Below are 23,965 nucleotides of genomic sequence, written 5' to 3'. Positions count from 1 at the left end.
ATAACCTATTTCAAAATGAAAATGTGTATTATCAATACAGATAAGGAGATCTGTATAGCCCATTTCTATTCTTGCTCTCCTTTCAGGATTTACTTTCCCTTTTAGTTGTTGCTCTTTAACCAGACCCGTAAGGAGTCTCGCTGGCTTCCATTGTTTGCATGGCACATCCTTCGAGGGCCTTTTAGCTGTCACTAAAAGCAGCCTTTCCCCAGCTTGAAAAACCGCAGAAAAAATCCCTGTCTCGGCGTGTTATATCGAAGTATATTGAAGCGGGTTACTATTTTTATTTGCCTGGCAGGGCGCGCTGATCTCTTCCCAATCCTCAACCTCAACTCGGGTTTTTTTGGGGGGGTAATAGCCCTTTTCCTACAGGAGACAAAGAACACGGGCTGGGGAAAAAGCGCAAGGACTCGACACATGCGCACACGCCTGCAGGGTGGTGTCTGATGAAAGAGGACACGGGCGAGCTTTTTGCGCCTGCTTGGTCGAGCCCGCTCGGGCAGCATTGGGTGGGCCTTCGCGAACGCGCGTGTACGGCTTCTTCTAGGGAAGGTTCCGGAGCTTTAGGCGCGTCCCCGGCTTTAGTTAAGCGCGTTCTTCTTCGGTCGCTCCTTCTCTTCTGTCACTCCCCCTCCTCCCGGCTCTAGCGAGCGAGACTTTCCAGCGAGCTCTCCTTGCAGCAGAGTTAGCAACCGCAGCACCAGGTAGGGTTTCACACAGGGGTGCCGGCTGTTTCCAGCCGGGGAAGGTTCACCCGGGGCCTTCAGACTTTCCAAGCGTTGGGGGATCGGGGATGGCCGGGTGGGGTGCGTGGAACGCACAGGTGCGTGCGGTTACGCAGCGATTGCTCCGGCAATGGCTGGAAACGGAGGTGTCGTGCAGATAAAATAGCTCGGGAGTCAACGGGCTTCAGATCCCTGCGTAATTCAAGCAGAGCGGAAGGTCGGCGGATAGACACCTTCGCTCCGTCTTTATCGTTACTGTTACCGCTGCCGCCTCTTAGCTCGTGGCATTTGGAGCAGCTTATCTCTCCTCGCCTCCTTTAACCGCACTCCTTCTTCGGAGTAAAGGAGCCTTATTGCCAATACGCACTCGCCACCTGTCTCTGCTCTGCAAATTAGCGCTTTTCTTTCTTGGTGTATTGTAAGCTCGACACTCAATGGAGATTCTCGCAGTACAAAATGGGGCAGGAGGGGTGTGTCTCCGAGACCCTCAAGGGTAGATGTAGTTGCATGAGAAGCGGCAGAGGTTTAGGAAGGGCTTTGAAAAGCATAGCATTGTTTCATTTTCATTCATTTGCAGGAATACAGCGTTGGATGTGATTTTCACGTGCGTGTGCCCGTTTTAAACATTTTTCTGTATTCCAAATGAGTCATTTTACATTTTAATGATGTCTCTGTTTTCACTTCCTATTTTTTTTTTCTTGTATTCTTTTCTTTCTCTCCAAAGTCTGGACCATTTGGTTTTCTGTTTGGAAAGCTCATTTTAATTGTTTGAGGGTGATGGCGAATTATATGCTGTTGGTACTGCAGTAGGTGTGGATCTTGGAAAGAGAAAAAGGATGGGCTCCCTGCTCTTCATTTCAGTGGTGCCATGTTTTGCAGTCCATGTCACGTTTCTAACAATTAGATGGTGAAAAACCTCCAAATACCTATAAAAGGAAAAAATATTCTTCCTCCGTTTTCATAAATTTATAAATTAATCCATTTTCATCAAATATAGAAAGAAAGAATTCTATAAAGACTCATCTTTCCTGAGAAATAAAATGCTTTGTTCCAGATATGTAGGTCAGCATTATGAGATTTACATTTTCAGTTGGTGTGATTGGTGAGTTGGGGAAAAATAAAAAAACATGTAATCCCCCCCCCTCTCTATCCCCCCCTCCCCCAACAAACATCTGTCTATACTCATTTGGCTATAAATGCAGTAGTCTTTGGAGAGGTTTTTTTTTTTTCTAGATTATCTTTCAAATAATTTCTGCAACCATCCAGTGATTTCACATATAATGGTTGTGTCCCTTCAATGTCTCCACTGATTTTTCTCAGAGAAAAATGGATCTAATATCAGCAGCTGGTCACGCCCCTACTCCACCAGAATACATGGATGCAAAGTGCCATTTTCATTGGGTAAAAGCTGTGGTATGTTCTTGTACCTTGGGTGGGGATTGAAGAGGAAAACTCTTTTGTCTACTGCTAGTGTTAGCATTAACTGTAAGTGTTATTTTTGCTAGGCTTAATATAATAATACATTTTATTAGATATTTTTTGCTGCATTATCTTTTCAAAAAGGGTAACAACTGATTATAATTTGAAAACCTGTACAGTGCTATAAATAAGGGCTGCAAATACATTTTAAACATTTTGATATAATTCTTTGTATGCTTTTCCTTAGGTCTTCAACTAGTTGATATGCAAGGTATAGCATTCATGATTATTTATTTTCATAATGTATGAAAATTATACATTGCTAATTTAATAATAGTGTATTGGGTGAGATGATGATGATGATGATGAATTAGAAACATTATTAAAAACCATCCAGTTGCCATATGGCTAAGATTAGACTGAACATGGAGTTTCTGGGACATTTATGTATATAAGACTTGTATGCCACTTGAACCACATGACTTTAAGCAGTTGTACAGACCAATACAATTCAATATATACATAACATTTAATAGAAAATATACACATCAAATCAATACCTGATATTACCCCTAGCACATGAATGAGAATACCCTCCTAATAACCATGAGATGACATCAGCTTTCTTTTATGAAACTGAATGACAGGGAAGCATATGAAACAATGATCCCATTATAGCTGCTGAGGAAATCTTGTTTTATTACAGTAAAACTTGGATTCTGTTTTTTCCTAATCTCAATTTTGTGTTTTATATTGCAAACTATCTTGGAAGTAATTAGAATTCTCCCACCGGCCAAGGTTTTTTTTACAAACATATGGGATTCTTCTTTAATTTTTTTTAATGCTGCTTACTTTTCTGACCATATAGTTTAATTTTAATTATAGTGAATGTTTTTTTTAATTATGGCTGGATTCCATTTGTACTTTGTGATCTAGATGGTTGGTTTTGGTCCTTGGCAGATGTGCAGGAGAAGAACTTAGAGAAATGAAGATTTTGAAAATATGATTCCTTATTTTTTTTAAATTCTCTTTACTCTTCCCTCCTCTCCCCCTCCCCCGAAAGAAGTTTCCCTGTCTCTATCCCCATTTCGGCCCTTACATTGGAAAGGCATTGGAAGCACAGGAAATCTCCAGTAATTACTAATACTAATTACTAATTACTAATATGTTTATTTGTACTTTGTCATGTATATTTTAAAATAATGTTTCATAAGGATACCCACTAATAGGGACAATGTTAATTAGGCTTTTCAGGGCATTTGAATGGATGTTTTGTGGTATGCTTTGATGCAAACAATCCAAAATCCAAAGTAGGTAGATCCTTACTACTTGTACTTGTACTTCTGAAAGAATTGGCAACTGGGTAAATTTTACAGGAAGATTATTGTAATTTTTAAAAATTCAGCATGTACATGAGGAATGGCATGGCAGGCTAGGCTGAGGAAGACAATCAGATGAGTTCCCTTAATTTAATTGTAACTGCAGCTTGTTTACTTGGACTTGGACAAACTTTTTCAAAATACGGCTTATTTGTGGGTTGTTCTGGCATAAAATAAAACATGATGCTTAAGATGAAAAATTATATGCTGCTCGGAGTTGCTTTTCATTAATTGACCATATAGATTTTATAAAAAAATAAACATTTACATTCTCTTTTGGCTTTTCAGCCATTACGTATTTTTCTGCTGCTTTTAGTGGGTGCTTCATTAAAAGGACGGAAAGGGGAGGGGCTTCTGTTGTAAGAGCTATTTAGTTAATTGCAGTCTTGATTGTGTAATACTTTTCTTTTGAAAGCCTCCATTCATAGACAGCAAACATTGGAGGAACAAATTGTTATTGACTTTTAACAGAAATATGCCATGGGCATTTAACTTAGAAATCTTGTTTAGTGAGGTTTCTTTAGAGGAATGGAATCAAAGTAGAGCAATTTGGGTTTTTTCCCCCTTAAAATATAAATGGAAAATTGTTTGTGTCTGTTTCTGCATTTGTGTAGGATAACACACTGTTCTATAGTAAGTTGTCTCCAATCTATTTTGCTGTGTAGCATCTCCAGTCCATTTCATGATCTGTTTCTTATATTACAGTGTAATAACTTAAAAGTAATTGCCAAAAATTACTGGGCAAGGGGCATAATTAATATCTCCATTACTTTTATGGGGTGTAGTGATGGTGGTGTTATATTGCCCTTTAAAAACAAGCTTTTCCTTACTGATACATTTCTGTTTTTCCACTTTTTCTATTATTTCCTTAGAACATAAATTTTTAGAAATGTATTTTACACATGTATATCTGTTTAATTTAGAGATAAAACATTAAATTATTTTAGATTGTGTTTACATTTCTACTATTATACAGTTATTTCTAATTGTACAAATTTTAAATTGTCTCTGAATAAAATGAAGTGTTTCACTTGCAGAAATACAGTGAGGAAAGAAGAATAAATGTTTTTGAGCAAAGTCAGAATAGACTTTGGCAAATCATCCAGATGCAAGTAGCAAACTTAGGATCTCCGAGACTTTCTTGAGGGACGTATATATGAACGGATACAAAAGGTTAACATGTTGTGTTAAAAGTAGAACTGGAGAGGGTTCTAGAACTGGAGAGGGATTATTCAGTCAGTTGCTGTCTCTTAGCCCAACCTATTTGTCCTTTATCATAATGCCATAAGGGGAGAGACCTATGTTTTCCATCTTGAACTATAAATAAAATTAGTCAGTTAGTTGTTTCAAATAAGTCAAAGGTAATCTTTGACTTACAAAAGTTCATTTTTGAAAAAATGAAAAAAAATGTGAAAAAAATGACTTATGACCATCAAAATTCAGATGCTTGGCAACTGGTTCATATTTATGACCGTGATCAGCTTTTGTGGCCTTCTGACAAGGTCAATGGGGACGCCAGATTCACAATAGCCAGGTTACTAACTTAACTGCTACAATGATTCACTTAACAACTGTGACAAGAAATGTTGTAAAATGGGGCAAAACTCAATTAACAAATGTTGTCTCACTTAACAACAGAAATTTTGGGCTCAATTGTGGTCATTACTTGAGAACTACCTGTATAGAAAACTAAATAGAGAAAGTGCTGCTTGACGATGCGATATGCATCATCATTTATTAGCCAATTAATCTCTTCATATATGTGGCTAGATACTTCATTCCTTTTCACTATATGCATAAAATGAAGGCAAATATCATTTTTAAATAAAACTTTCGTGTGTGTATGTGTAAAAAAGTCACTGCAAACTAGCATAGTTGTACAAATAGCAAGGTTCACGTTTTTCTTTCTATTTGAAAGTAGGGATGATTTTATATATGCATCCATATTTGCTTTACTGTTCAAATCAGATGTTTATTACAGTCTAACAAATCTTTCCATTAAGAAAAGTCTAGTAAAGGGAGAAATAGTTTAATGTAACAATTAGTTACTGGGAGAGGAAATAATAAGCCAATAGTAATAGGCGCTTTGCAATGCAAAACAACTGGTGCACCACTTGATCACAATTGGCATTAATAAAATCACCGTCATTCAATTGCAAAAAGCAGCCTTACTCAGAACAGCTAACATTCTGTGACGATATCTGTAACACTATCAAATACCCACATCTACCAATCCTTGGGCAGGACTCAATAGATGGATAAAAATGCCAAATTCCAGTCTGAATATCTGGCTGACTATGCAACAAAATATAATAATAATAGTAGTAATAATAGTAATAGTAGCATAATAATAATAATAATAATAATAATAATAATAATAATAATAATAATAATAATAATACCACCACCTAGGACGCTGGAAGAAACCTGTATCAACCATTAGCACCAGTCAATGGTATTTGTGATGCATTTTTGAATGTTCAGTTGAGTTACATGTTTAGTGAATAAACTAAATAATAATAATAATAATAATAATAATAATAATAATAATAATAATAATAATAATAATAATAATAATAATAATAATCATCATCATCATCTTTGGCTGTTTGGTAGCCTAATTTCATTTTTTTTAAGATTATTGATAGTGGGATCATCGCGATGATGAAGAGAAGAGGTGAAAGTGAATTATCAAGCGAGGAATTTTCCAGGGTGATTCACTTTCACCTCTTCTCTTCATCATCGCGATGATCCCACTATCAATAATCTTTAAAAAAATGAAATTAGGCTACCAAACAGCCAAAGAAGCCGAAAAAATTTCGCATTTATTATATATGGATGATTTGAAACTCTATGGAAAGTCAGAAATAGAAATCCAATCATTGACAAACACAGTCCGAGTATTCAGCACCGATATTTCAATGAAGTTTGGCATGGAAAAATGTGCCACTGTATCCATAAAAAGGGGCAAAATCACTGCGTGTGAGGGAATTGAAATGCCCAATGGCCAACTAATTAAATGCAACGAAAATGAAGCCTACAAATACTTAGGCATTCTGCAGTTGGATAACATCAAGCATGGAGAAGTAAAAACTATTGTCAGGGGAGAGTACACCAACAGAGTTAGGAAAATTTTGAAATCTAAATTGAATGGTGGAAATACAATCAAGGCCATAAATACCTGGGCAATACCAGTTATAAGATACACAGCTGGTATAGTTAACTGGACACAAGCTGATTTGGACATTTTAGACCGAAAAACCAGGAAACTAATGACAATGCACTATAGTTTACATCCACGTGGTGATATTGATAGACTATACCTACCCCGGAAATCAGGTGGCAGAGGATTATTACAAGTGAAGCAAATAGTTGAAGAAGAAAAACATGCACTGGCTGATTATTTAAAAGAAAGTCAAGAACATCTATTAATCGAAGTAAAGAACAAAAATCTATTGAAGGCCCAACAGACGAAACAAGAATACAAAAAAGATGTGATAAAATTAAGAATGGAGAGTTGGCAGAACAAAGCATTGCATGGCCAATTTCTGGAAAAAATAAAAGATAAAGTGGACAGTGAAAAAACTTGGTTATGGTTAACAGCAGGTACATTAAAGAAAGAAACAGAGTCACTAATCCTGGCTGCGCAAGAACAAGCTATCCGCACAAATGCCATTAAGACCAAAATCGAAAAATCCTCTGATGATGCCAAATGCAGACTCTGCAAAGAAGTTGATGAAATTGTTGACCACATACTCAGCTGCTGTAAAAAAATCGCGCAGACTGACTATAAAATGCGGCACAATTCAGTAGCACAAATGATCCACTGGAATTTGTGCAAAAATTATAATATTAAAACAACAACAAACTGGTGGGAACATAAGCCTGAAAAAGTCACCGAAAATCAGATGGTCAAGATCCTGTGGGATTTTCGTATACAAACAGACAAAATACTAGCACATAACACACCAGACATCACACTGGTTGAGAAAAAGAAGGTTACAATCATAGACATCGCAATACCAGGTGATAGCAGGGTTGAGGAGAAGGAACATGAAAAAGTCGCGAAATACCAGGACTTAAAAATTGAAATCCAACGATTATGGCACAAACCAGCAGTGGTAATTCCAGTGGTAATCGGCACACTGGGTGCTATTCCAAAAGCACTGGAATTACATTTAAACAGTTAAAACTTGACAAAATCACCATCAGTCAAATGCAAAAAGCTGCACTGCTTGGATCTGCACGTATATTAAGAAAATACGTTACGACGTCCTAGGCCCCTGGGTGGGGCCCGACTAGTAATCAATGCCAAATCCGGCAAATCAACTGGCCGCTGTGATACAATCGAATAATAATAATAATAATAATAATAATAATAATAATAATAATAATAATAATAATAATAATAATAAATAATAGGCAAATTTTTAAATGTTCAGTTGACTGAGTTTCATGTTTAATGAACAAAGAATAATAGTAGTAGAAGTAGTATAATATAATAATATCGTTTCATGTTTAATGAATAAAAGAAACAACAACACAATAAACTAACATATCCAATGAAAATTGTATGCAGTTATAAATATATACTTTCACCAGTATTCCTGAATTCTATCGCCATTTGTCAGACAGTTGCAAGCCCTATCTGTGGGGTACTTATACAATTTAACACCAAGCAAATATAGCTGGGCCTTTTCTAGATGCCCTCTCATCAGCTCTACTCTAGGATTTCTTATTCACAGAGTCTTTGCTTCACTATTAATGTGGATGATCCCTCTGGATATATGGAACAAGTCTGAGTCTTGATATTGAAAATAGGAACTGGTGTTAATCTTTGGATTGGATTTAGATGACATGCTTAAACTCTTTATCCTCCAGTTCAGAAGATCCAGCATGAGGCCATGTAACTGAGTACTTTTACAGCAATTTTACAGAATTTGAAATTTCAAATATTCATAGCAGGAGCCAAAACATATCTATTGTAGTGGATAAAGTCTTAATACATCTGAAGAAAAATGGCCTGACTTGAGAGAAAGCATGGTATACATGTTTTCTGGAGAGAAAACTGCGTGAGAGTTAAAGTAGAATATTGGAATCTGAATTTAGAAATAAAATGTAATGGTTAATTCAAGGAATAATAGAAACACAGAACTGGGAGGGACTACTGAAGCTTAAATTGACTGAAACAATTTCAGAGATACAGTATTTGTCACTTTTCCAGTCATGGTCAATATTTGAAAAATTAACAATTAAGAGATTATGTAATTTTGTTTAAAAGACGTTGCTGAACTCTTGACCTATCTTTGTCTTTGATTTTGAGTAGAATTGGATGTCTAGTTCTAATAAGGCTTATCATCCTATTCCAGGGGATTTGGTAAATATCCTGCATTTATAAGAGGAGGGATTTGAAGCAATAATTGAATTTAAAGTTTATTCAAGCTGCCATGCTACTGAGTTATGTGATTTCATGGATAGTCATGACTAGATAGATAAGGCTTTAGAGAACTGTTATTTTAGTCTGACTCTAAAGAAGGATATGTTTTCATGCACATAGTAGGTATGTGTATTTATAAATGCTCATCCCTAAATATAAAGTATATTTCATAACATCTTCATTTGATAAAGCTAAACTGTGATTGCATTCATATGTCAACATAATAAATATATTAGGGCATAATGATGTTTCCTAAGCCACCGAAAGAAAGATGCATCTAACAAAAGTTAGAACAGTGACTTATATTAAGACTTCTTTTAAAAAAATTGATTATGTTTTGGTTGTTGTTTGGTATAAGTCAAAATGGGAAGATTTCATCTGTTTGCCAAAAAGTATGCTTATGTAGACAAAATATACTCAACTACAAATGGAAATAGCTGAACCACTTGCTGTATTGTAATCCACCAACATTTGATTTTGTTTAAAATGAGTAAAAGAAATTTACAATTGAAATGCTGACTTTTTCGTAGGCATCCTTCATCAGAAAGCTACCATATGTGGCATTCAGTTGGGAAATTTGCTTTCTATTTTGCTCTTTCGTAGAATTTTCATAATGACTTGCGCTGCCTTATGAGGTCAACCACTGTTGTGATAAAGTAACAGCAATATGTGGAAGATTTATCAAATGGCTCGGAGATATTAGAGAGTTTCATAAGGAAGTAGTATGGAAAAGTTGTTTAATAATTGAATGTTTTAGATTATAGCTCCTGAAATTACAGTACACATCTGGGTGGGAAAGTTTGGTTAAACACTGATAAGGTATTATGCATTCAAATTCTATAATTGGTAGAAGGAGGAATCTTACCATACACATATTAAAAAGTTAGTAAGTGAGGTGGGGTGCTTTTTTTTTGCCCTCTAATGAACCATGGATCGAGCATTCCTCAGTTCTAAATTGAGGCTGTAGTGAAGGCCTGTTAAACAGTTAACATTGTTAATGAATCTTTAAAATTAATGCACTGTTGTTTAAATCTATACAGATTTGCCACTGAATTCGATAAAGATGATGGCCTAGTTACAAAGGGAGAGAGAAAATGCCTCTTACAAAAGGACAAGAAAAGGCAACATAGAATTATAATCTTGACTAGTTACCTTCCTAGAGCAATAGATTCTTAGCCAGGGCTAAATTGCTGTGTATCTGCACTAAAGTATTTTACCTGCTGTAGCTGAGTTCTTGTCTTCCTGTGGAAATCCCAGAGGAAAAATTATTGCAGGGGCCTGGAGGAAGTCCCTTTGCATAATGATCTATTCTTCTTACCGTGCAAGATGCTCATAACTGGCAGAAGAAAGCTAGAATACGGCAGAGATGCTATGCGCTGCTTTTTAGTGCTGATCTGTTTCATGAAATAATTATCATCTTCACATAACTCCTTCTTGCTAAAAAGAGACACATACTCTCCAGTTGTAGGAAATACAATACTGAAAATCACAAAGGAAAACCATTTTAATATGTCATTATTTTTTTACTAATTTTAAAAATCAGCAGTTTGCTTAATAAGAAAAAAAAACATAAGGCCATTTTTACATTTTTTTAAAATGGGCTGTTTAAGTAAGTCCCATGTTAGAAGAACAGTTTCTTCTTCCTAGTGAATTAACTAACAAACTAAATTAAGGAAAAGTCCTGAGTACCTTTAATCCAGAGGTGGGTTCCTACCATTTTGGACCGTTTCACTGAGTAGGTAGTAACTCGGCCGACCACGCCATAGGTGTCGCCATCTTATTTTTTGTGCAGAAGCATTTTATAGTACTGCGCATGCATGCATAGCGGGCATCAAGTGCCCGTGCGCCTGCAGCATATCCCTGAGCGAACCGATAGTAGTGGCAGCCGCAACCCACCTCTGCTCTGATCCCCAATGCTTTGCTGAGAAGCAGTAGTTGGTCTAGTGGCAAATCCTTCGGAATCTGGCAAACTCCCTTAAAATTTAGTTTTGTAGATTTCTTTGACTGAAAAATAAAAACAAGGGGATGCCTGCATGCAACAAAACAAAGTATTGACTTCAAACATGATCTGTGTTTGTCACAATGCCTCTTTTTTAGGCATCATGTAGACCAAGAGTCTCCAACCTTGGCCCTTTAAGCCTGGCGGACTTCCACTCCCAGAATGGGAGTGGAAGTCTGCCAGGCTTAAAGTGGACAAGGTTGGAGAGCCCTGATGTTGACCCCAATGCACTCTTGGACAATAAATAGGAGAGTGATAGCAACCTTTGTCCATTTTGTTCCATTTTGGTATAGAGGTGTTTTGTGATAGGCCACATCATCATAACAACCATTTTGTGATCGTGTCCTTTAGATGGTCTCAAAATTCAGATCTGACCACTGCAATAGCATTATGTTTGTCCTTAGGTTTTGTCAGCACCAGCCAGTACAGTCAGTTGTACGAAATGCTAAAAGTTGTAACCTAGCTCTTTGAAGGCATCCCAGTTGGGAGGGAGGGACTACTATAAGTCATAGAAGGCTTGAGGAATATATATTTGAGTCTCCTCCATTAAAGGATTGTGTGCTAGTTATGAACATAGAGTTAAAGAAACTGATTACAGATTTACTTTACACAGCCTTGAAAAGGGCATGTCCCAAGTACTGTTCAAATTGCTCGTAGAGGTTCATCAGTTAACAGGATTTCTTAAGATGAGCTTCGAGCCTCTCTATAGTTAGTTCTTCATATAATGATCCTAAACCTTAATATACTTAACTACAAAGCATTTGATGCAGATTTGATGTAAATTGGTCACATTTAATCAGAAGATATAGGAGATCTATTATTCTAATTTCAGAATGTCCCAAAAGTTCTTTTTCAAGAGGCAACTGGACTTTCTGGTTTTTCTTTGAAGTTGTCTTGCTTCTCATCCAAAAAGCTTCTTCAGCTCTGACTGAATGGTGGGGAAGAGCTCCAGTCAGAGATGAAGAAGCTTCTTGGATGAGAAGTGAAACATCTTCAAAGAAAAACCAGAAAGTCCAGTTGCCTCTTGAAAAAGCACTGTTTAAATTTAGAAGATCTTACTAATGCATGCTTTTGTAATTTTGATTTTTTCCCCACCTTTAATATAACATAAAAGCTGTACAATCCAATTGAAAAACAAACTGACAAAAAATAAAAATAAAACACAGTAAATGTGATTGCATAAATGTGCATACCCTTAAATTAATACTTGGCACATCTTGCCTTGGGAGTCTTTGCCCATTCTTCTTTGCAAAAACATTCCAAACACGTTAGATTGCAAGGTCACCCAGTTTAGGTCAACCCAGATATTTTCAATTAGGTTCAGATCTGGGCCCGATTGGGTTATTCCAAAACTTTGATCTTCTGGTGAAGCCATTCTTTTGTTGATTTGGAGCAGAGTTGGTATTCAGCCAGTTCTGACAGGTTCCGGAGAACTGGTAGCAGAATTTTTGAGTAGTTCAGAGAACCGACAAATAGGCTGCCCCTGCCCCTGCGGCCTCCCAGCCTCCCATCTGATCTTCTTTTGTTGCCCTGAACAGGAGAACGGAACTAGAAAGCAGGTTAGTGGGGAGGGGAGGGAGTAGGGATTTTGCAGTAACCGTCCCCTGCCACGCCCACAAAGCCATGCCACACCCACAAAGCCACACCCACCAAGCCACACCCACAGAACCGGTAGTAAAAAAATTTGAATCCCACCACTGATTTGGAGGTATGCTTTGGGTCATTATTGTGTTGAAATGTGATATTCCTTTGCATCTTCAACATTTTAGCAGAGGCTTGGAGGTTTTGTGCCAAAATTGATTGATATTTGTAATTGTTCATAATTCCCACACCTTGACTAAAGTCCCATTTCCAGCTGAAAAAAAGCTCCAAAGCATAATGCTGTCTCCATTATGTTTCACTTTGGATATGGTACACTTTTGGTGATATTCAGTGTTGTTTTTGAGCCAACAACAATGTCGTTGGAATTATGGCCAAAATTCAAGCTTTGTCTCATCAGACTATAATATATTTTCTCACAAGCCTTTGTCATGCCGTACTTGATATAGGTTTTAGCAAAATGTTGCTGGGTTTGGATGTTTTGTAAGAAAATGTTTCTATCTTTCCACCTTACCCATAGCCCTGACTTATGAAGAATACATGAGATTGTTGTCACATATAGTACAAAACCAATTCTTGCCAGAAATTCCGGCAACTCCTTAAACATTGATGTAGTCCTCTTGGATCAGTTTCCTCCTTGATTTTTCATCAAATTTGGAAAGACATCCAGTTCTTGGTAATATCACTGCTGTGCCATAGTTTCTCCACTTATTGATGACTGTCTTCACTGTATTCCATAATATATCCAATACCTTGGAAATTTTTTGTACCATTCTTCTGACTGATATCTTCTAACAATGAGATCCCTTTGATGCTTTGTGAGGTTTTTTTTTGAGAACTATGCCTCAACTCCTTTATCCCCAGCTTGTTGAAGCAGTCAGTACGGTACTATGATTTGGATGTCATTTATAGCTTAAGCATGGTAATAGGTTTAAAATCCCTTGGCTTTCTCCCAATAAAAGTAATCTGTTAAGGTGAATCAGTCCCAAAACAGTCCCAAAATAAATTGCAAAGGTAACTGAACATTTTATAATAACATATTAGGGTTGAAAAGAACCATTGACTGCACTTTTCAATGCAAGAAGCCAAATGAAAAGTATTCCCTATATATAGTTGCTACTTCTACTTGCTCACATCCAGCAATTGAGTCCCATTATTTATTCAGAAAGTGTTGTTATATTTTTGTTGATGGGAAAATTAATCTGTAGCTTGAGCGATATAATGGCATGTATGGATCATATCAGTGGCCGGTTATACTGTATGTCAAGCTGTTATTACTCTATAAGGAATTCAGTAGGATTATTAACCTGATTTCTGTAATCAGCTAAACAGGTTCCCCAAAGCAATAAATATTGACCCCAAGGGTTGATGGGACCAGCCAAGGGGTTGATATTATTATTATTATTATTATTGCATCAACAGAATTGTATCACAGCGGCCAGTTGTTTCGCTGGATTTGGCATTGATTACTAGTCGGGCCCCGCCCAGGGGCCTAGGACGTCATAACGTATTTTCGTAATATGTGTGCGGATCCAAGCAGTGCGGCCTTTTGCATTTGACTGATGGTGATGTTGTCAATTTTTAACTGTTTTAAATGTAATTCCAGTGCTTTTGGAATAGCACCCAGTGTGCCGATTACCACTGGAATTATCACTGCTGGTTTGTGCCATAATCGTTGAATTTCAATTTTTAAGTCCTGGTATTTTGCGATTTTTTCATATTCCTTCTCGGCGACCCTGCTATCACCTGGTATTGCGATGTCTATGATTGTAACCTTATTTTTCTCAACCAGTGTGATGTCTGGTGTATTATGCGCCAGTATTTTATCCGTTTGTATGCGAAAATCCCACAAGATCTTAATAATAATAATAATAATAATAATAATAATAATAATAATAATAATAATAATAATAGTTCTGTACGTAGTGTTCATTAAATTATTTTCATACAATAAATGTTTTGAGGTGTGTGTCAATGAACGAATTAAATAAACATTTAAGAAACCATGGAACTCTGTGAGTCTTCTTTTGTGTGTGTGGGTGGGGGTGTGTGACATTTAATCCCTGCAAGAGAAGATAGATACTATGAGGCTAAACTTCCCAAGATGTTTGTTCAGTGATGATAATCCTAGGTATTTTCTCACATCCCAGAACAAAGACTGGCATGAAGGTACACAAAGCCCAAGCTTTTGATCCAGGGGCAGCTTGAATGAATCTCATACTTATCATAGTGTGGAACTTTAACCATGAGCTAGCTTAGCTAGGACAATCTGAGTATGAAATTTATCACATCACCTTAAAATCCACCTGGTTAAATTAGTCAGGGATTCTGCTAGGAGACTAAAGGTGGGCAGAACAGCAATATTATCTCCGTTCTGTCACAATTGAAATAGGATATATAGAAAATGAGGTAATTTAATAGTAATTCTCTTAAAAAGTGGAAGAGGTGAATCAAATCTTTCCATTTTTCTTCTCATCCATGTTTCAGCAATATATCTGAGATTGGCATCCTCATTCATGATAAAGTACATATATGCTTTGACTTATGATCACAATTCAGCCCAAAATTTCTGTTGCTAAATATAATTCTTAAGTGAATTTCCCCACATTTTACGACTTTTCCTGCCATAGTTGTTATGTGAATTATTACAGTTAAGTTAGTAACATGGTTGTTAAGTGAATTTGGCTTCCCCAATGACTTGTCAGAAGGTCGCCAAAGATGATCATATGACCTTAGGACACTGAAATTATCATAAATATGAACCAGCTGAGCATCTGAATTATGATCATGTTAACCATGGGGCTGCGGCAATCGTGGTATGTGTCAAAAATTGTCGTCCACCCATCCACCCTTCATCTGGAATATAAAATGAGAGGAGGTGATCTGCTTTCTTGATTGATAGTTCTCATACCAAATCATTACAATACTGCCCTGTCTTCTTCCTTTTCTCTCATTCTAGCAAAAGAAGGAGATGTTCCTTCTTTCCTTTCTCTCATTCTAGCAAATAAATATATTCTCAAAACGTAATAGTAAAGACAGTTTCAAGCTGAATGTGACCCATGGTAGCTTCATGAACATGTCCATATGTTTTTTGTGGCAGAAATAGGCAGGGGTTTGTCATTACTTTCTTCCAGGATGTTTTTGGGTTTCCCAATCTAATCTGTAGTCCTGGCTAATCTTTCTTATCTTCTGAAGCAACAAGGAAGCGGCTACTTTTGTGAGGACAAATAAATCCAAAGTAAGCTGTGGACAACCACACATCACCAAAAGCATAAGTATGTACCCACAGTTGCTTAACAATCATAAAAAGAAATTGAGAAAGGACCCAGCCTAATGGATCAGGAAGTTAAAACTGGTGGATGGGAAGTTTGTACTTTCAGACTTGCAAGATTCTGGTAATGTAGCTTTACAATAAAGTAAAATTAGTTCATCCAGTCCCATTTCCTGTGTGGTTGACTTTGGAGGGCTGACAATTGGGCAGAAATGCCAGGTCTCTGAAGGATAGTTTTCTTCTAGATATATTCAATTCAAACGAATTCTTGCTGACTGGGAAATTATCCAAAGAAGAACTTCGAAGACTTTTTGCCAGATAACATTGGTCTGGGAGCAATGTGAGAAAGAGGGTGGTTAAAGATAAGCTCTAAAGAGTCCTTATCACTTCAAACTGGAAAGATCTGTCTGTGGATGACAAGGTAGAGAACTTTCACCACCCAGACATTTGATAAATAGATTAGACCGAATATTCTCTTCTGCTACTTGAGTATTTTTAAAGAGTTTTTGTAGTTACTTAGATATATGGTTACATCTATGCATTGGGAACGTTAATAGGTAAAGTGCAGGCAGTGACTCAAAGTATTTTTTTCCAAAGATTTTGAGAGGGCAAGAAAAATGACTTTTTTAAAATAAACTGGAGGCGGGGTTAGTGCTTTTGTAGATTATGTGGGAAGTGGGGAAACAGAGCCTCAATAGCTTCTTTGGGAGATGTGAATTTATTATTAGGAAAAGAGGTAGCATATGATTCTTCAATGTTTTAAAAACACAACAAACCAGAACCTTTTAAGTTTACAAAATGGGTCAATGGGGACATGAGGCATCAGTCATATTCAACCAATCCTTGTGATATTACAGGCTTCTTCAAGACTTTTCTTTGTGGTGAAAGGGAAAATGGAAAAACTGCCTACCATACTATTTCACAATGATAAATCAGTTCGGAGTATCTATTTACAAGGACCATAAAATGCAAAATGTGATGCTATTAATTACTTTCACCATCCCAAAGGTGGCATGTCTTTCTGAATTATTATTGCTGACCAGATAGCCATAAAAGTTGTGAAACAAAGTCAAGGAGTAGTGGGGTAAAAGTGGATTAATTCCTAAATTGTCCTCTTGTGGACAAGTTATATGTCACACCTCAGGGTCATACAAGAATCACAGCTTGTGATGTCCATTAAGTTCATAGTCTGTTTTATACTGTGTGCTATTTAATCTCATATAGGGTAAAGTTTTTAGAGATTAGGAAACTCTCTTCTGGGCAGTATATACTGAGGCTTGTTTATTTCCACCTGATAAATTACAAAACTTTTCAAAGGCTCCGATGTCAAATAACATGCCATCTAAACATAAGATAAAGAAGGCCAATTTAAATCTGTGATAAATACTTTTACCCTGGCTTGTTTTAATTGAAAGTCTATTTCTAATCTACAAATCTTGTTACAGGCTATCCTCTCTTAATGATCATTCAGTGACTGTTCAGAGTTACAATGGTGCTGAAAGAATACTAGTTACAACTGGTCCTTGAAATTATGGCCATTGCAGCACCCCTTAGTCATGGGTGCGCAACTTGGCATTCAGCAGCCTACCTATATTGACAGCCACAGCATGGTCTTCAACTCCTCCATGCCTATCTAACTTCCATCTCTGCCCTTTTGGTCACCTGCAGTCCACTGGCCTTGCCGTCTCCTTGCTGGTCTCCCCCATCTTTTTCCTCCCATTGCTGAGGAGTCGTGCCTGGCCAAGGCAGCTGCTGACACTTCACATGGCTCATGTCTTGTACTCTGCCACCCCCACCTCTATTGATGCCCCCAGGTGACCTTTGCCATCTTCTTCCTGCTTCTGATGAGACGTAGCCAGCCGAGGGAGCTGCTTGCATTTGGCGATGGTATCGCAAATGTCCAGGAGCAGCAGGAGAAGATGGCGAAGGTCAGATGGAGGTGGCATGGGCATATGGCAGCAGAGAGTGCAGGATGGCTAAAAGGGCAGGGATGGGAAGGAGGTAAGTGGGGAATTGAATCAGAGGAAAGTGCAGTAGGGCACTTTCCGGATTGGGAGGGGGCAGTGGACTGAGCAGGCAGTTTGCACAGGGCAGAAGCAGTATCAGGTCCTCACCTCATGAGGACTACTGAATTGCCATTGCTGAGCATGTTTTCAGATGATTTTTTTAATCTAATAACTGCTTCGTTTAGCAATGGAAATTCCGATCCCAACTAGGATTATTAAGCAAGGAATTCCTGTAAATCAAGTGTACTTCTAAGGGTTTTTTCCCCCTGATAAAAGTAAATTAATACAAACCTTAGTAATGTTTAGTGTATTGTCAGGAAGGCAATTTGTATCTGGGATAAATATAACTTAAAAGACAATGTATTCAAAAGCAAAGAATGATGTTTAGAATAGATAAAACAAATGCTGTGCTGCATTGAAGGGTGTTGTAATCTAGCTAAACGACAGCCTTTATTTGTTACATTTTTATGCTGCCCCATTCTCCTACAAAGTGACTCTGAGCAGCTATTTTTATTTCTGGAATGAATTTATAGATCAGCAATGAGACTTTAGGCTATTTTCACATTTTTAAAAAATCCTTTGCATCAAATCGTTTAGACATCCTATGGGAACTATCAGTTCTTTCTCTTTAACATGATGATTGAGAGAGGGGGGGGAGGTGTTAAAGATAATAAAAGAGGTGTCAGAAGGAAAATGGATGATTCCAGATTCAACTGTGTCCACCATGGACCCTACATTCCCTGGGAATCTCTCACCCTGTTTTGGATTATGGCAATGAAAGGAAATTGTAAAGTTTAAGTTGAATGTTTTGAATTTCTTTCATTCTATTTTTCTTTACAGTCATCTATTATTTTGGCAACTTTGTTAACAAACTATCTAAAAAAATAATTATTTTGCCTTCTATGAGAAGCAGAGGAGTGGGTGGCAAAGTAGGCGCTGGGCAGTGTGGTACTAGTGCAGGTGGGCCTGGGGCTCCCACTCATCCCGCAGCCTGGGGATTCCTCTAGTGAAAAAGTGGCAGGAGCAACTTTTTGAAGCAACTTCCCTGCTTCCAACTTGTGGCAAACTGGCAAGGAAGGTTGCAAATGGTGATGTGTGCCTGTGGGATACTGCAACCATCATAAATGCAAGCCAGTCACCATGTGGCTGAATCATGGTCATGTGACCGTGGAATATAGTGACAACCGCAACTTCAAGGACCAGTTGTAAGTCTCCCCGCTTAGTGCAATTGAAGCTTGGAACAGTTGTTGAGTGAAAGAGTAATACCTATATTATAAAGCTTAAGATAGATGCTATCCAAGAAAGTGCTTTTGTTTTAAATGTTCCATGTCTCTTTTTTTGTTTTTCAAGGTGACCTTTCTGATAGGATGGCTGATCAACATCAAGACTTCAGTATGACAGATGATCATTTGGTGAGCCAAGCTAGGTGGAATCCAACAGGTGAGTCATATGAGTTGGGAAGCAGGAATGTTTTATTCACAAGACAAGCCATCATAAAAAAAATGAAGAGATATTATCAATAGGAATAAACTTTGAAGTCTAAATGAGCTGAGGATAAGGTAATCATAAATACAATTACACACACACACACACACACACACATGTCAATTGCTGCCAATCTTTGCCTTAAACCATAAAAAAGGTTTGCTAAGCTTTGTTACTTAAAAACATTTAGAAGTCTATATAACCAGAAAAGTTACTATAAATTTTTGTTCAATTCTAGAAGAGTAATTGTTTGCATCCTACAGCAAAGAAGCACTACATAATCATTTTAAAAACTAGTTTAAAATATTTGTCTACTTAAAAATTAACAGTGACTTTTAGAGAGCTGATGGTGTATTATAATATGAGTGTATTCTATATATGGGTGCAGGTTTTCATGGCCAGCATCTGTGTTTAGTAGATCCATCCAGAACATCTAATAGGAAGGGTATTTCTCGTTATATAGCGAAGGTAGGTGATATATCTCTGTACCAGGTGAAGTGAATGATACATTCTTTTGCGGTGCATGGAGACTGTGTGGGCCCAGATGGAGAACCGCAGACCTTAGCTGAACCCTGGTAAGATGGAGTGCCTGTGGGTAAGCCTCTCTGTATCCAGGAATTTATCACCTTTGGCCTTGAACAAAGTTGCAGTATCCCAGACAGATCTGATGCATAATCTTAGAGATCCTCCAGACTCATGACTCCTGCTTGAAGAGCAAATGGCACCCATGGCAAGGAGGGCATTTATTCAACTTTGTGTTGTCTGCCAGTTATGCTCTTTCCTGGATAGGGAGGCGCTCTGCTAGGTCACTCATGCTCTGGTCATCTCCCATTTGGACTGCTGCAGTGCTCTCTACATGGGGATACCCTTGAAAAGTATACAGAAACTTCAGCAGGTATGAAATGTGGTTGCAGGGGCAAGTTTAGGCACACAGATTTTAGAATGGTGCATGTAACACCTCTGTTCAGCGAGCTGTTTTGGGTGCCGGTTTGCTTCTGGGTCCAATTCAAAGTTTCAATTTTGAGCTATAAAGCCCTACATGGAATGGGGCCAGGCTGCCTATGGAGCTGTCTTTATCCTATTATATTAGTCCATCCCACCAGGTCAGGCAGGGGAAGTATATTGCAGACCCTGTCAATTAAAGCACTCCAACTGGCAGGGTCTAGGAAGGGAGCCTTTTCTTCTGGCCATCTGAAAAGAAGTTAAGGCTTGGCTCTGCAACCTCACATGGGGAGCCCAAGGGAGCAAACAGCCATGGGTCTAGTTACTTCCCTGAAAGCCCTCCCTTTGCTTTTAACCAATTTTTAATCTTTGGCCTTCTCTTAATATTTTTAACTTTCATGTATACTGTTTATATTTTAGCATTTAGCATTGCACACTGCCCAGCGACCCTCTTTGAGGGAGATGGGTGGCAGAGCAGTGTGAAAGGTAAATTAAAAAAATAAGGTCCTTGACCAAAGAGATAAATTGTTAGAAAAGTACAATCTTAAAGCCATCTACAGGCCAATTAAGAAAATCAGAGAACTCTTCATAGCATCCTCTAGCTGTGGGCAGATGTACATTGGTACTTCAAAATGCATGAGAGGCACTGCAGACAAGAACAGCCAAAAAAAAAAAACCATCAGTAGGAGAACGTGCATTGTGCCATACAGGTAATAAAATTCATTCAAAGACATGCAAGTGCTGTCAACAACTGCAGACTATACACTTGTAATAGAGAGGCTATTGAGATCTATAAACATCCCAACAGGTTCATCAAAAAAGAAGAAAGCCTGAAAATTAACAAAGCCTGTTTACCTGTCCTGTGCCATGGCAAGATCCTCCCCAAAGCAGGACTAAGCAAAAAACAACTCCCCAAAATGTTAAAACTAGAAATTTGCCTGGACAAGGTCCCACACAGGACTAACCAACCAGAAGCCAGCACAAACAAAGAACCAATCAGAACTCAGCATTCCAAAAATGACCAGTCAGAAGCTGGTTTAAACAAAGGACCAATCAGAACTCAGCATTCCAAAAATGACCAGTCAGAAGCTGGTTTAAACAAAGGACCAGTCAGGAACCAACACCAACAAAACAATCAGGATCAAACACGAAGAACCAGTCAGAGATCAGCCCTCATCAACCTGTAGCAGTTGGAACCAGCTTGGCCAAAGATTAATCAGCAGTCAAGACACCTGGCTGTACAGATAGGATCCCATTTAGCTTCTGTTCAGTTGCCTGTGGTCTGTGTAGCAGAACATTTTATGTTTGAAGATACCAGCCACAGATGCCAATGAATTATCAGGAAATCTAGGCCATGGTCATTAAACCCTGAAGCCAAATACTGTACAGTAATCATTTCATGAGCTCTAGTTAGATAATCAGATGGCAACCAGATTGATTAGATGTTGTCTAATACATCAGAAATGTCAAACAGATCCTCATTATTGGATTGTTAAGCATTTTTTCTGGTGTATTAAATATATTGATATATTGAAAGTATTGACACATTTTGTACCACATATGGGATAAGCTCATAATTTCTGTTCCAGTTTTGAGAAACAATCAGAATGTATTAATATATTTAATGCTCCTACCAGTTCTAGACTAAAAGTACATAAAGCAATTTGTGTCTGAGGTATTTCAGCAGTTTAAACATTTGACCACTTCTTAATGACCTGGATTAGGTTTAAAATTCTCTTATTGTACTCTAACTTTGCAAGCCAGGTCCGAATATTGGGTTTTTCATAACACCTTCCTTTACTTTCTCTCTCCATGCAACAATAAAATATGGTTCTGTGTTAGAGTGGCAGCACTGAATCAGGCTTTGCTCATTTTGGAAGCTAAGGTTATCTTTGAATTCCAGGACTAGAATAGGCACTCAAAATACATTTTGGAAGAAAGACATGGCAAGCCATTTCTCTAGTGTGTCTGACAAAATACATGGATGTATCCATAAAATCACCAGAAATCAAGCTTGTTTCAAGAGAACCTGCACTTGTAAGCTAACTTACTATGCTAAAACCCAACAGTTGAAGATCTAGGTAGTATGATCATGAAGAACCATAAGTGAACCACATTTGAATATGAAGGGTGAAGAGAAGGAGAGGACTTCGAGACTATGAATACCTGATACTGGTTTCTGGCTATTAAAATAGGATTACTAAGGTGGGAATTCTAAAACATTATTAAGCTTCTTTTCCTTCTGATGCCAAAAACTTCTGTTTCATCAAAATTTGTATCATGCTTCAGGTGGCTAGATACATAATTATGTTAAAAAAACAATTAAAACACTTATTCATATTCACACTTTATATTCCATAAGTCCATTTGCAAATTAGAATAAACATTGGAACCACTGAGTTGCCATATTTACATCTTCCATAACAAAGTATCTCCATCATTGTCCACACTGCTTCCTTATTGCCCGGACTGACAAATAAAATTCAGAATGGATAATAAATTATCATGGATTTGTGAAATAAACAGAACATTGTTGAGCCAAAGTGTGGAAAATGACAAAATCATGTAGAAATTAACAGATTTCTTTTCATGCAGTTCTCTCCATCTTCGTTTTGGCTTTAAATTTAATATTCATTGGACCAAAACTGCAATTAATATGTCTGTGTTAAGAATTGTGAGAATGTCCTGTTACATTCACCCATATTGTGTTAAGAAGGAGCACTATGATATTGTCTGTATTCAAAAGAGCAAACTATTTTTTCTGTGATATTCCAGAATGTTTACACTTACATTCCAGTAATTGCATTTTTAAATGTGCACCCATCTGTTTTCTGTTGCTCCCAGAAAACTCCCAGTGTTTTCTGAAATTTTAACATGCTAGAGTAAATTCAAATAATATATGAGCTAAGTCATCAGTGAACACCATAATGATTCAAAAGGCATGATTGGATAAATTTGTTGGGGTCAATGCGCTACAGAAATATATGAATATTTGAGCATTTTGCAAGTAGCCAGACTTGGAATGTCAAAAAAAAGCTTTCAGATGTTCTTTATCTCTTCTATCCTCTTGTGCTTTGGGATACTTGTTTCTACAAGTATTCTGGTCACTTTTTAGGGGATTACTTTACTTCTTGGTTTTAGCAGCACATGAGGTGTTTTTATCTTTATCTGCAGAACATGAAACTGACTTTTATTAAGTCAAGCTGCTTATCTCTAGAGCACAATCTATTCTGCATTGGCAGCTTTATAAAAGACCTTGATATGGGCAACTTCAACTGGAACCTATCCATATACTCAAAGACTTGGAAGTAAGAATTACTTAGGCTGAAAGCTGAATTTCTTTAAGTTGTTTGGAAATCTTTATAGGTTATATTCCTGCCTAGTGTCTATGGTTTTATTTTTTTAAGCAATTCTAGACTTTAATAAAAAAAAAATTCAGGAAGATTCTCAGTTTTCTATGCTTGAGAGATCAAGTGGAGATACTTCCTCATAATATAATCTGCAAATGACAAGTTGCAACATACAATTATGCAAGGAGTTCCTAGTGTTTGAAAAGATGGTGGAATCTCCTCCTCTGAAAATCATATATGAACTTTCATCCTTTCTGCATCTTGAAAACCTAGCAAGTTCCTTTCATGTTAATAGCTAGCACTAAAACTTATTTGATGAACTCTTTTGCTATTTTATTTTTACAAAATCTTTT

At 37.4% G+C, this 23,965-nt stretch overlaps 1 protein-coding gene across 12 annotated transcripts in view; it reads left to right on the top strand.

Moving 5' to 3' along the window:
* The first annotated feature begins 497 nt into the window (after positions 1–497).
* MAPT (microtubule associated protein tau) overlaps positions 498–23,965 on the top strand; it is a 99,493-nt gene continuing 76,025 nt past the window's right edge. For 9 of the 12 annotated variants that reach the window (XM_081969762.1, XM_081969755.1, XM_081969759.1 and 6 more), the window contains exons 1-3: positions 2,027–2,138; positions 2,392–2,415; positions 19,186–19,275. In XM_081969762.1, coding sequence (XP_081825888.1) covers positions 2,409–2,415; positions 19,186–19,275 — 97 coding nt within the window. In that variant the 5' untranslated portion in view covers positions 2,027–2,138; positions 2,392–2,408. Of the gene's footprint in view, positions 705–2,026; positions 2,139–2,391; positions 2,416–19,185; positions 19,276–23,965 lie in introns of those variants that run through there. The other 3 variants (XM_081969753.1, XM_081969761.1, XM_081969756.1) reach the window with 1 other exon arrangement.

This window comes from Natrix helvetica, assembly GCF_964273705.1.
Source record: "Natrix helvetica genome assembly, chromosome: Z".
Classification (NCBI taxonomy): Eukaryota; Metazoa; Chordata; class Lepidosauria; order Squamata; family Natricidae; genus Natrix; species Natrix helvetica.
The sequence above is the reverse complement of the archived record's forward strand: the minus strand, read 5'-3'. Positions and strand labels throughout refer to the sequence as shown.